Raw genomic sequence first — 14,556 nt, 5'->3', positions numbered from 1 at the left:
TACTATTGGACATATCAGGTTACTTCCTGTTTACACAATATTAAGGGGTATATTAAGCGTTTATTATTTACACATGCAAAATACTTTGGAAAAGCAATGTGATTAGGGCCCAAACATAATGCTTGCAGAGGGGCCCCTTCTGACACTGCATTTCAAAATCGTAAAATGTCTTTCTTCCTTAGTACTGCTGTGTGTACTATAGATTTGATCATTAAAGCAAATCTTAGACTGATCACAGAAATAGAATGGTTCTGTTCCCACATTGCACACGTAATTCAGGTATACTGTATGTGCAATAATCCACAACCTGCAGTCCCTCACATGAGCAATATTTGGCCATAAGCGTAATTCATCTTGTATCTGTCTTGTATGTGCAAGATTTATTTGTGTTGTGCTTTTGCATTCATTGTGTTTTGTACTGTATTTATTGTCTATTTATTGTCATTTGCATTGGAGTATTTTGTAATTTTGTCATTTTTAGGCATCAGCTTGGGGTGCCACCAACAGAATTTTGTTGTGTCAAACACAATAATAAAACACTGAACCCTTGAATTGTGTGATCCTCAGACCCTGAGAGACAAAATATGATTCCTGTCATTTACATTTAGGATCTCTGTCTGTCAGTCCAATGGTTTCTCATGCCCAATTGATGCCTGGAGATACATCTCTCTCTCTCTATCACGCACACACACACACATCCATTTGAGGACCTTCCATTGACATGATTATTCCGTTATACACAGGGTCACGGGGGACCCTATCCCAGGGAACTCAGGGCACAAGGCAGGGGACCCATCGCAGGGAACAATTGCACACACATTCACATTCACATTCACCAAAGAGCCTACAATGCATGTCTTAGGACTTGTGGAGGAAACTGGAGTACCCGGAAGAAACCCCTGAAGCGGTGAGAACATGCAGACTCCACACACACAGGGTGGAGACAGGATTCAAACTCCCAATCCCGGAGGTGCAAGGCAAATGTGTTAACCACCAAGCCACCGTGCCCTCAACATGATTATTAATGCAGCTAATTAATGCTATGCCTACCAATAAATCTATCATCTAACCCTAACCATCACTTCTGAACCAAGAAGAAACCTTTTGATTATAATTAGTTGTTCTCTTGGGGGACAGACGTCTCCACAACAACGTCAGATATTCCTTCTGAGGACATTTGGCGTGGGAAGAGATAAAAACACACACACACACACACACACACACACACACACACACACCAGCTTGTGTAGTGATAGCGGGCGTGACGAGTGGAGAATCCCGGTCTCTCCGCTCCCCGTTTGTAACGGATACTCAGGCGGGCTGCAGGGGGCGCTCTTATCCTCATTAGGAGAACCCACCCGGCCCGGCGCACATCCTCCTGAGAGAGAGAGAGAGAGAGAGAGAGAGAGGCTGGATCTTGCTAATTGTGAGTCCAACAGGACCCGAGCACCAAAAGTCAGTGAAAGGCTGCTAGGCTGTGCGCCACGGCTCCTCTTTCGGTCTTCGTGCGCTTTAGCGAGGATTAGATTCAGCTAGATCCCGGGCAGGACGGATGTCCCGACGACCGCCTTCACTGAACTCGGATCCTGAAAACTGAGGAGAAGATTTGAGTGTTTCCCCCGTCTTTTTCTGGAGACGAAGCGGGGCGAGCGGGTGATCCGGTGATCCGTGTTGCTGCTGCTGCTGCCATGAAGCTGCCGGGCTGGATGGCTGTGGCGCTGCTGCTCGCGCACTCTGTGTCGGTAAGCTGAGCAGTCGCGCTCTATTGTTATCCGCAGACAAACGTGGCCGCGCGAGACCTCGGTTTCAGCACCTGTATGTGTGTGTGTGTGTGTGTGTGTGTACTTAATGACAGATTTGACGGTGTGTTGTTCTTATGTGTGTGTTGGATGGCGTCATAAATAAACAGTGTCTTTGTAGAACGTGCTCGGTGCTCAGTTGTAAATCTCGGAGGCGAGCCGCGTTTCTCGCTTGACCGCAAACAGCGTGTCGCGCGCGCGAGAGCTCAGTGGAGACGTCACCTGCGGGGTTCCGTTACCGTTTTTTGTTTTTTTTGTTTTTTATAAACCCACCAGCTTTATTGATCAGCGCGTGGCTTTGTGAGTGGCCTGGTGGACGTTGTAGGTCAGGGACACACAACTAGCCCGAGCCCCCTCCCCTAGTCTGGTCCGTGTGTCGATGCGTAGTAGCTTCTCAGTGTGTGTCTGGGTGCGCGCGCGCGCGCGATAGTGCGTGGTGGGATAGGCCATAATTAGCACGTCTCATCTAATTACGGCCGTTTGGCCTTCGTGTGCTCGGATGGATCGCGGTTGTGGGATCGGGGTTTATTAGCCCGGGGTAGGGTGGGGTAGGTGCAATAGATAGGAGGTGGGGTGCAGATAGGAGGAACGGCTGCGGGCTAGAGCGATGGAGGCTGACGTCATTGGCACTCGAAGGAGCTGAGAGGAACTGACCATATACAGGAGGCTCCGTCCAGAACCGCACACCACTGCACTAAAGAGCACGCGACTTCACGTGTGGTTTTCACAAATATTGAGTTTCCTGTAGAACACACTGGTCAGTGTAGCAGTGTGCGGTTTCTGGACGCAGACATTGATGTTTGAGTGGAGCAATGGAAGCAGCTTCCTAGTGCATACAGTGCAGAATGCATGCAATTATGTAATTGAAACTAAACATCCAACTAAATAAACAAGGTCAGGAAATTCTGTCTTTTTTTCTAAGAGTAGATATACAATTAAAGCCAACATTATACCAATCACACTAATTACAGATCTACCATGAACACAAGCATGGTCAGTACTCAAAGCTGAAACCTACGCTTTTCATACTTAGCTGACAAACAAACGAGGAAGAGTGGCTGGATTTTGTTCAGTCCAATACAAAACAGTTTGTATGGAAAAAGTATGAACGTTAACCTCTAACCCTTAACCTTAAGCTTAACCTTGGTAACTTTTCATTCAGGTTGTGAGAATAGTGCTGAAGTGTGAGGTCATTGTTGAGATAAGGATAGAAACAGAGAGAGAAAGTGGGAAAGAATGTTATATCAGGTCTTTTCAGGCTTACACATACATTTTTAAATGTGTTAAAAAAATAAACACTATAGAATACATTAAGCTCAGTGTTTTCATGATGGACAAAAAGGATAGTTTTATGTTCTAAAAAACAGCTTGTGGTCATAATGGACGAAATCATAAAGCTTAGGAAAAGAAATCAAGATGCACAAGGAATCATTTTATAATTTTATAAAGTGTATGCAAAACCCTCACATATCCTTTCCATATTTTTGCCTCGTTCACGGTCCCTTTCTTCCCATCTCTCTCTCTTATCATATAGACACATTTCTTTTTTTTCATTTCCACCTACTCATTTGATTGGACTTGAAGCTCAAACAGGCCACTATTGACCCTTGTCCAGAGTAAAGTTTTTATCAGTCAGATGTTGAGGCCTCTTGAAAGGAAGTTCAGTGGTGTAATATCCTTTACAGTCCTGTCTGCCAAAACAAGAGTTTAATTTAGATCTGGAATTGTTGCTAAACGGACATATCCCCTTCCTCTTTGTCTTTTCTTTCTGTGTGCGTGTTTGTATGTGTGTAGTTGCATGCTTAGGATCATGTTGGTCAATACTGAATCAGTGTTTTGTGCTACGGACGACAAAGACAACCATAGAGGGAGAGGAGGAGAGAGGGAAAATAGGAGAAAGGAATGTGTGAAGCAGGGAATTTCTACCCCTGACATTCTCAGACCACACAGAGACAATCATGTGCGACTGTAATAAGATACACGCTGCACTGTATCAACATCTTTCTAGCCATTTCATAACTCTGTGTATCATAGGTAGTACGTGGGATTTGCTAAGGTAATACCAATAAGGCAGAAATCCTACAGGGATATTACACTCAAGCAAAACCAAAAAAGTTACTATTTATTATTTAATTCTGAGAAAGAGTCTGAGAAAGTGTGTTGATGTGTGCCTTCTCATGTGCAGGAACTGACAGCATCCTTTCTCATCTGAATTATGGTTCAGATAGGTGTAATTCAGAACACAAATGGTGGATCAAATCTCACTTGGATGATTTTTTTTTTAAATTTGGTAATTGCTTTACTCACTTTCATTAAGAGAGCAGTGCATTTTGCTTGCTTGGAAGCCAGCTAGGAATCTCTAGGCATCCGACGATTTGATTACATTTTTTATGCAAGGTGCCATGATGTGATTATAAAATGATTCTTAATGCATCTTGGTGCATTTTGATCTTTTATTTCTGCATTATGCATTTTGAGTTCTTCCAGTATGACCACATGCTGCTGATCATTTTCATCCATCATGAAAAACACTGGGCTTCATGTATTCTATAGTGTTTTTCTTGTTGTTGTTTTTAATCCCAGTAAAAACGTGTATGCATGAGCCTGTAAAAGCCTGATGACGTTTTTATGAATCAGTGCAGCATTTTACATAAGAGTATCATGATGAATCTAGGAATCAGTTATATTACTCATCCCTGCTTGCCTGGCATATATACCTTTGAGCATATTTAGTTAAATCCTAAAATAATCCCACATTAGCACGTCAAATGGCACTTGCATCTAGGAAAGAGTAATTCATTTAGAGGTGTCAGGGCAGGTAGCTCAGCAGAGTCAATTCCACAGAAAGCTTCACACTGACTCACCTCCCTCTGACCTCCACCCACTGCTCTGCACTCCTCCACTGAGGCAGGCCCCAAGGTGATGGATGCTAGCAGGTGAAATCTGGGTCACAACATCAATACTCAAAGGCTTTATCTTTACACAAATAGAACTTTATTTTAGGTCTACTGTATGTCAAAAAGGGCTTGTGGATCACACGGCTAATTATGATTGAGCTATTACAATATTCGGTTGTTTTCAGCCGCACGCTAACTACACCTTGTTGTTAATATTCTGAAAGCAGTAATTATGCGTTTACATTTATTCATTTGGCAGGCGCTTTTATCCAAAGCGTTTTACAAGTGATGTAGAATCCGATCCAAATATAATCCAATTATAGAGAAAATGGAAAGAGGGAAAGAGATTGGGGGATGCAGAGAGAGGAGGAGTGAGTGAGTGAGAGAGAGAGAGAGAAAGAGAGAGAGAGAGTGGATAGAGAAGTGCAATGCTGCTTGCTCTTTCCCAGGAGACTCTGCTTGCTACCTGCTCACTACAGTCACCATGACAACCACTGAGCACAGTACAGTCACAGCTTTACACAATCTCTCTCTCTCTCTTCAGTGTTTCTCTGTAAATCTGTCTGTCTCTCCCCATCTCTCCCTCTCTCTCCCTCTCTCTCTCTCTCTCTCTCTCTGTCACTCGCTCTCTCTCTTCCGCTCTTGCTCGTTAATTCAGATGATGCCTCACTCTGATTGGGGGAAGGGAAATCCTCCCCATCTGTACCTGACAGACACACGTGCGGGGAGGGAGGGTTCGAGGAGAGGCAGATGTAAATGATAGTCTGTCTGTGTGGGTGTATGTGTGTTTAAACATCTCTGGGAGTCTCCACAGATAACACTTTGCTCTGTTTCAGATGTGGTTTTGTAAATGCTAGTTTGCAATGATGTGTCCCTGAAAAACCGTGGCGTGATAGAGCGGTTGTTCTCTCCCAAAATGCCCATGCGGCCCAAATTTTGGTGCATTTGTGAGTGCGTTTGCTGAGCTATAATAAGACTCTAAATTAGAGGGCATAGGTGGGAGCGGCTCCAAAGCCACAATGAATTTAAAACGTTACATCAATATGCTGTTTAAATATGAATACATCTAGCTTAGCCAATACACCACTCCTTGCACAGAAAGAGAAGGGGAGACTGTGTGTGTGTGTGTGTGTGTGTGTCTGTTTGTTCTGCAGATATTCTCAGGGCCTCTGTCTGAGAGGGGGGCGGAGCCAGCGATGCATTTCCGTGGAGATAGGGGACTGGCTTGTATAATTGGTTTAACAAGAGGTCAGGGGCGTGGCAGTGTACTCTGGGGAGTATTGCGGTATAGTTAACTTTCCGGTGGCAGGGTGGAGCACAGCGAGCATTTGGGAACCGTTTCAGACAACACAGAATCCCAGTGGGAGAGATGTAATAATTCTGAGCCAACACAGGATAAATCTGATCCAATGCTTTAGAAGTTCTGCGTGTGCATTTCAGCTGATTTTATATAGATTCATGATCATGCAGATGTACGATTAAAATACAAGTGCTGTAAGCAAGCATTATAAGTTATTAACCATGCATTCAATACTATACATATAGTATAAACTAATGTACATGCATACATACCAGTTAGATGATGAAAATAGTGTGAGAAAGCTTATTGAAGAGAATATTAAGGTATGAGAATACTGATGAATCATTTTTGAAAACCTACAGAAAATGAACTTGATTCCGTTTTTATAGTACTTTTAACAAGAGACAAGCTATAATTACATGCATTTTAATAATCTGTTATTGTTCTTTTAATAATCTGGATTGTTAAAAGGTTAATCCAATTGGTAGCTCAATGATAATAAAAGTAAAAAAACAACAACACTGTTTATAACTGAATGGGAATACAGTACACCAGTTGAAGCCAATATGAATTTACGAGTTTCTTGTTGATTGTATAGATGGTGTAATTAGTTTAACAATCCTTTAGACAAAATAGTTGCCATGAATCCACTATCAGTATCAGAATGTGTACATCTGGCACATGTGGTTGCTTCAGACTGGATGTTGGATGCCAAGCTGCTCTTCTAAAGAAACCAAGTTCATGTTACACATTATAAATTATAAAAGTTAAAAAATATTACAAGCAAGGGAGCCTGGTATAAATGGGCTAAGCCTCCCTGTCCTTCAAAGATAAAAAGACATCAGTATAAGGTTTTATTTTTGTCATCCACATCAGATTATTTGCTGTTAATAAATGTCTTAAGGCAGATTTTTGTGGAAGCAAGTGCAGCAGCACCAAGTGTAAGAACAGCATAACTTTTTCTTTCTAATCCAGTCTGTATATTCATGTATCTATCTATCAGTCATGTCAGGTATTTACACAGAGTGAAGCCTACTTCGCTTAACTCGGTGTAATGAATGTGAATGAGGATTTACTCTATCATTCTTTTCCCCAAAAATGCCCTTGGAGGAGAAACTCACATCATCCAATCAGGATACAAATTACACCAACGGACAGACAACAGAACAGAGGGTTTTGTGGTTTTGTTTTGTTTGAATGCTATTTGGAGGAAACATGGCCTGAAACCATTTAAAAACACACCTAAAAAATGACAACTCATAAAATGTCTATTTGCATTTAAGTGTGTGGATGGGCGTGTGTGGGTGTGTGTGGGTATATGTGGGTATATGTGGGTGTGTGGGGGTGATAGTTTGCTCATCATTCTTATTGTACCATCAATAAGACCGTGTGATTATAATGCATTCATTGTGATTCCTTCATTCATTGTCAAGCTACTGATATTAGATTTTAGCACTCCTGTGTAATATCACGACCAGCCACCGTTGGTTGGTTGTGAGGGTGTGAAAGGCATCTAGGTATATTTTGAGGTGCACAAATTCTTTACCTCACTGTTTTAGTACAATTATGCTGCATTTTGCTGAGACCGAAAACCTTGCCAATATGCTGAGTTAACATTATCTATATATTATACAATGTCAAGACAAGCTTCTGGTTGCTATGGTGACATTTACACTAAGTACTGTTCCAGGCATAAATGGTTCAGATCATATCTAATGTGCATGTAAACAGATGTTCAGCTGACTGCCAGGTTTAGGGTGCATGAACAATTCATTCAGAGTATATAGTCAAATTTATGGAAATCTGCTTCTAAACACTGCCATTGAAACAAAGCAGGTTTATACAGATCTGTGTGTAGCCCTCTAATGAGCAAACCAAATGTGACAGTGGAAAGGAGAAAACTCCGTTGATATGGCATAAGGAAAGAAGAAGAATTCTTGAGCCAGGAGCCAGAATGAAAAGTTGAACCCATCCTTCACTGTGTGATTGATTATAGTATAACAGGAATAAGTTACCTTTAAGATAAATTGGTAAGTGTGTGTGAGATGGATGCAACAATCACTGTGTGAGTGCTCTTTCCCCATCTGTCTCTCTTTCTGAGATCTGAAGAAATCATCATGGGGAGGGGACCTTAAGTCCTTTAATCCTCAATTCAGGAACAAAATGGTGACAGTTGCTAATGTTTTAACTAAGCTGTCTCAAAAGGCGTGACATGGAATAAATATAGAGGGTTTGCACGTGACGTCATGGTAGGCGGAACTCGCTGCGGTCACGCCCACTGAGCGTCAAAAAGACTGAGCGGCAGCATTAGTGTACAGCGCGAATTCCACGAAAACACAGGAAAAACGCATCTAAAACGGGGAAAAAGCTGTTGTGAGATCGGTGCTAACAGATTCAACAAGAATTCAGAGCTATCTGTTTACAGAGTGTCAAAAAACCATTCAGTCCTTTTTACTAAGTCGAGCAGTGTACGTGCAAGTTCTTTTGGCACGTGGTATTCATGTTGTACAATGATGAATAACTTGCTAAATGTTTCTTTTTCCACTGATGAATAACGGGGGTGCATTCATTCTCTGACATAAATATATAACGTTAGTACGTGAAAGCAGTGTTCACTACAAACAAACCAGGACTAGCTAGATTACGCTTTCCAGATTTAATTATATAATAAAATTAAACTATTTGTACATACCTGTCCACATATAACCAGAATGTTTATTTGTGTTCTTATCACTTTAATTTCTCCAGCAAATCATGCCTTGAAGTAGGACCAAGCGTCAAGGCTTTGTATGCCTTCAGGCTTTGCTTAGTGTATTTCCCCGGCCTCGAAATCAGGTACATATAAATGTCGGGAAAACCCATTTCTGGCCTCATGCCAATGTCCATGGAGCACAGGTTCTTGGGCAAGCTGTAAGGGTCACTGTCGAGTCCAACTGCCTTAATTTAACCTGATAATTGTTAGCTATGCTAGCGTTTTCTCAGCTTCCCCTATTAAAACCAGCCATTTTGCTGGACGTTTTTCCACTCAGTCCGGCCGAGTGGGCGTGCTCCGTTAGGAAAGTGACATCAGCGCATACCCCCTATTCCCAAATACATATTCCTTTATCCTGGTACTGTATCACATTGTACTAGGCCTTGTCCTGGTCAGTTGCTCTTTCTGTCTTTGTTTAAGACAGTTGCTTCTGAATAAAATCTCCCAAATGAATAGATCCCTGTTATGTGATGGTGCGATTGTTTAACCCAGGCCATTGGAAGTGTTGTAAAAAGTGTTATCTATTAGAAATGTGCCCAGGCTATTGGTTATTCTTAGTTGCATTTGAAACCTTGTTTTTTGGTCAACCACATACTCTAGATTAGGTAGACGAAAAGCCTCTATTTGCCTGCTTGATTGTATGGTTGACCAACATCTCTGCTGTCTGGTAGCGGGTCTGTAACCACACAGCTTCTTTTGAGACCCACAAACAAGATTTAAAACAAAATGTGCTTCCCGTTCAAAATGCAAATGGGCACACAAACCACAACATCAAATTGTTTTTCAATAAGAATCTTTCTGCTTTGTCAGATTGCAGGATTTCGCAGAAGAACGTCCACGTTTGCACTTTTCCCTGTCACTTTTTTTCTATCTCATCTAAATGTAGTTTAACTTCAACTGCAGCTTAATCATGCAGAGGGTTTTTCTGTGAAAATTCAAACCTGTATTTTTTTTTTTAAAGAGTGAGAGATGGGAGAGCCATGTGCACATGTGCAAAGTGATTTGACATCTTTGCAAATGAATGGTAACCCTGCCTAACACATCCTGGCAGAGTGCTCGATAATGCAACAGATCAAATCAGCAGCCTCTATAAATGTAAACGTGCTACACTTGAGCTACTTGATGCGCTCTTGATGAATTTTATCAGGTATATTGTGCTGTTGATTGTTAGATGTGTATATTTTCTACCCAATTTTTTTTGTCCCATAAATTTAGCAAAGTAGCTTCTATAGGTAGGCTGTGGAAAACCATTCTCGCATAGCCATATTTTCCACAAAGGAGTAATTGAATTGAATATGGCACCTTATTAGCCACAGGTCTTGCAGTACAGATTGTGTGGGATTTTTCAGTATTTAAATCCAACATGAACCAGATCCTGAACAGGAGAGACCCTAGAGGATGAACCATACTAGATAGTACTGCACAACATTTTGGCACACATGGGGACAATGTGGGCTTAAATTGGGGCAACGTAACCGTTGAAAGCGCTTGCTGCATAATATTTCTTAGCAAATTAACATATTATTCAGTAAACACCATAAATTCTTCAGTAATGTAGTGACAAGAATGAGGAACAGAAGTCTGGTCCTGACAATGGGCCCTGGGAGTTTAATAATGAGAATCTATGCTGCCACAGGGTTCTCCAGTTTCCTCCCATCTCCTAAAACATGCCAGCTGGTGGATTGGATACACTAAAATGCCACTAGGGGTGTGTGTGTGTGTGTGTGTGTGTGTGTGTGTGTGTGTGTGTGTGTGTGTGTGTGTGTGTCCATTTTAAATGGAGATGTAAAGGAGTGGTTTATGGACATAAATGTATTTCAAAACTATGATCTATGAAATGAAATGCAGTAACTGTTTGTGACTTTTTCTGGAATGTTATGAATTATGGAGAAATTCAGCTTTTCTAATCTAGTTGAGAGAGGAGAAGCGAGAGGAGTAAATGTACAGGGTGTACCAAAAGTCTCCATACATAGAGGAATATGTCTGCGAGCACCACGCCGGTTGTGCATTCATCAGTGGATGTTTGTGGACGTCCACTTCTCGGTTGGTCCACAACACGTCCATTCTATTTGAATTTGTTAATAAGTTTGGCAACCGTGTCACGTGTGATGTGTTTGCCATGGTTCCTGATCCAGCCATGAGAATGATTTCAATACGTTCTTCTTTTGTCAAAGGCATTCTTAAAAGCTATCTGAAAAAAAAATGTATATATATATATACAATATAAACTAAGTATGAAAAATTTTGTAAGACATTTTGCTAATAAGTGTTAATTTCCCCTATGTAATGGAGACCTTTGGGACACCCTGTAGATATGAATGTGTGAGATACTGTACTTCCTGTCAATGCTGTTTAAAAACACATATCCTGTAGAACAGTTTTTAATGCATCAATGAGTGTGGAGACTGACTGGCTACTTTCACACCACAACAAATGTTCATTTGAATCGTGACTCATCCAATTTGACAGTACATTCAATTCAGACGTGACAGACGGCATCAGAGAAATGACAGGGCTGTTATCACTATAGCTAAAGATGTGTCACATTGACTTACTTGTACAAAGTGCTTTAACAAGACAGTTTTTACAACATCTGAAATGTTTTAAACGGTGAAATGATATCAAATACAGCCTGCTTGCTTTCCATGTTTGGAATTCTCCTTCTCTCATCTGAGCCATTATCACTCTCCAGTAATATTGCGCAAATCTAAATATGATGTTTATTAGATGCAATGTATTTGTATTGCACACACACAAACTTGTATCCTGTGCCTCTCCCATGCTGTTTTGAGGAGGAAAATATACGTCACTCATCACAGTTAGCTGGCTAGCTTGTTTCTAACAAAAGACGAACATGGATGCCTCGATGTTTTTTGTTCACTTTGTAGCTTGAATGCATGGAGGTGGAAAATTCCGCAATTCAAAGCTCCAACTTTCCATTGATGTAAGTTGAATGCAGCATAACTCCATCAAACTCCGATGCAGTTAACAATGCTAACAAGCTAACACCATAAGTACAGTCAACTGAAAAATGCATTACAAAGATAAAAAAACAGGACAGTGAAGGCACTCGATCACTCTGTATATCAGTATGAGCTGAATTTCACATCTTCATAGTGTTATAAGTTGGAGGAGTTAGGAAAAGCACAGGTCAGGCTAAAATGCTGAAACCATCAGCCAGCCTGAACATGGGAGTCATGGCAGTCAGTACAATATGTTACATCAAACACTCTTTACAGAATGTATTGTAAACTTATTTGTTTTTAGCAAATCAATACTCAGTGAGTTCCATTAAGATGTAAGCTATTTTGAGTATCTGAGTTTCCTATATCTTCTTGTGAGGTAATCTTTCTTTATATGGTACAAACAAATGTTAAGTACTTTTATTATGTCTATCAATGCCCTTAATAAATTAACAGCTACTTCATGGTTTAAAAGTGATGCCATGACAATATTCTAATATTCTACAATATAAAACTCTGTTGATAAAGGCTCAGGGTGGCTTTGTGGTTAGCATGTTTGCCTTGCACCTCCAGGGTTGTGGGCTCAAATCCTGCCTCTGCCATGTGTGCGTGGAGCTTGCATGTTCTCACCACGCTTCAGGGCTTCCTTTGGGTACTCCATTTTCCTCCCCCAGTCCAAAGACATGCTTTGTAGGCTGACTGGCATTCCCAAATTTGTCTGTAGTGTGTGAATGGGTGTGTGAGTGTGTGCTATGGATTGGCACCCCGTCCAGCGTGTCTCCCGCCTTGTGCCCCGAGCTCACTGGAATAGGCTCCAGGCTTCCTGTGGGCCTGTGTAGGATAAGCAGTACAGAAAATGGATGGCTGGATGGAACTCTGCTGCCCACCATAGATGCTGGGGGCAGAGCTTTGTGCACTCGGCTGGGAACTGCTGAACCTATTTAACCGCTAGAGACCGATGCTGCATTTGAAGCTGCAATTTGTTGTAATTCCTCGCCTACAGCCGGTAAAAGCTACCAAAAATGCCCCTTCAACTTGAAATTGAAACTTGATAGTGTTCTCAACTACCAGTTCCTTCCCTGTTTATGGTGTGACGTCAAATCAACATGGCTGTAATGTTAGATAATGTTTACTTTAATTATTTATTCTAGATCATTTTGTATAGAAGAGTCAAAGAGTCAAATAACCATGGTCAGGATTAAATCCTTTTAATGACAAAAGCTTTTGGTCCTAAATCCCTTCAGTACAGCATATGAAGTTACAGGAATGCATTTGCATTAAGCAAAAGTCTGAATATATATATATATATATATATATATATATATATATATATATATATATATATATATATATAATCTGTTTTCCACTGAATCGCTCTTCCAAATGGGGAAATTGATAAAAGGACAAAATGTTACAGACACTTCAAACATTGGGTTGCAGGAGTTAAAGAAAAACATCATGTTTTCTTAAAAGGTACAGCATAGTAGAACATTTTTTTATCAGCACACACTGTGGACAGTGTAAGGTGCTCCTTCTCTACTTTTAAAGGAGTTTATAGCGGTCTTTGCTTTAGATCTGTTAACATAATCTAGTATGCCTCTCTCTTGTAAGTAAGGTAGTGATGCTTGCTTCATTCTCTTCCTTTGAGAGTGTCAGGTATTGCTTTCTCAAGCACAGTATGTCCTGAATAGAGTGTGGCACAACTGGGACTCAATACTAAACCCCATAAGGCCACATTGCTTCTACACGTTACCTTGGAGCTCCCCTTGAGGAATTCATTTCACTCTTCTATTACATTGTGAAAATTGTCTTTCTGATGGGTTTCCGCCAGACAGTTGTTGTGTTGTTGGGGCGGACTTGTTTAGAGATGTTTATATTTAAATGAACACAAGGATGAGATGAGCTAAAGTATTCCTTGGAGAGTATTACTGACTGCACACTCAGTTGAGTATGCAGTTATTTGAATGCTTGAAGTAAAAAATCAAGTGAAATGGTTGTTGCTGGTGTGGCTCTTGGCCACTATGGTTGTAGAGCACCACATGTATTTCAGTTCAGGTCATTTTATGCCACATAACAGAGGCTGCACAAAGGCCTATGGCACGCTTTTAAATAATTTGATTATACACAAAACAAGATTGTAATTTGTTTAGAAGCTGCTATCATGATCTTATCATGGAAAGAGTAAGCATGGTATTTAGTAAATGGTGTTTTAAATGACATTTCTATTAAAAGCAAGAGATCAAGATGTTGTAGGAAGCACTATATATCTGTTCTGCAGGCTGCTATCAGGCTTTACAGTGCCTCTTCCCAGTGTGCTCCCTTGACCCCAGGCTTTCAGTATGAAAACAGTAATCCATATACTGCACACCACTGAATGTTTTCATTGAATAACCAAACACTGTTCACTCCTGTATGTAAATGGTTCAGCTTTGATGTTTTTACATTGATGATCATGGCAGATTTTAATAAATGTAAATATGTGTAGTGTGTAAGTATATGATATTTATTGTGCGTATATAACGCCAGCTTTTGTTTGGTACTGTCTGTCTTTTTGTTTGTCTGAATGAATGCAAATGTAATTATGCTGTGCTCGGATACTCATGTGAAATGGAATATAAATGAGTGTGAATAAGCAGATGCGCTTCTGTCAGCAGTAGAATCACAGCTGCCAAATGTGGCTCCAAATTGCTGTATTGATACATGGCGTAGACATATGTTTAAAATTCTACAGGTTACCTGTCCATCAATCCTCAAACTATCAGAATCTCATAGACAGCTCATAAACTGGCTAAGATTCGAAGGCACTGCTTTAGAAACTGGTCATCGATCGATGTGATACCCATTA

The 14,556-nt window shown here is 40.8% G+C and overlaps 1 protein-coding gene across 1 annotated transcript in view; it reads left to right on the top strand.

Annotated features, from left to right (window-relative positions):
* Nucleotides 1–1,362: 1,362 nt before the first annotated feature.
* Nucleotides 1,363–14,556, top strand: part of sdc3 (syndecan 3) — a 36,219-nt gene continuing 23,025 nt past the window's right edge. Inside the window, exon 1 of the mRNA XM_017454263.3 lies at nt 1,363–1,742. Coding sequence (XP_017309752.1) covers nt 1,689–1,742 — 54 coding nt within the window. The 5' untranslated portion in view covers nt 1,363–1,688. The remainder of the gene's footprint in view (nt 1,743–14,556) is intronic.

Source organism: Ictalurus punctatus, chromosome 24, assembly GCF_001660625.3.
Source record: "Ictalurus punctatus breed USDA103 chromosome 24, Coco_2.0, whole genome shotgun sequence".
In the NCBI taxonomy this organism is placed as follows: domain Eukaryota; kingdom Metazoa; phylum Chordata; class Actinopteri; order Siluriformes; family Ictaluridae; genus Ictalurus; species Ictalurus punctatus.
Note: the sequence above shows the minus strand (reverse complement) of the source record. Positions and strands in the feature narration are given on the sequence as shown.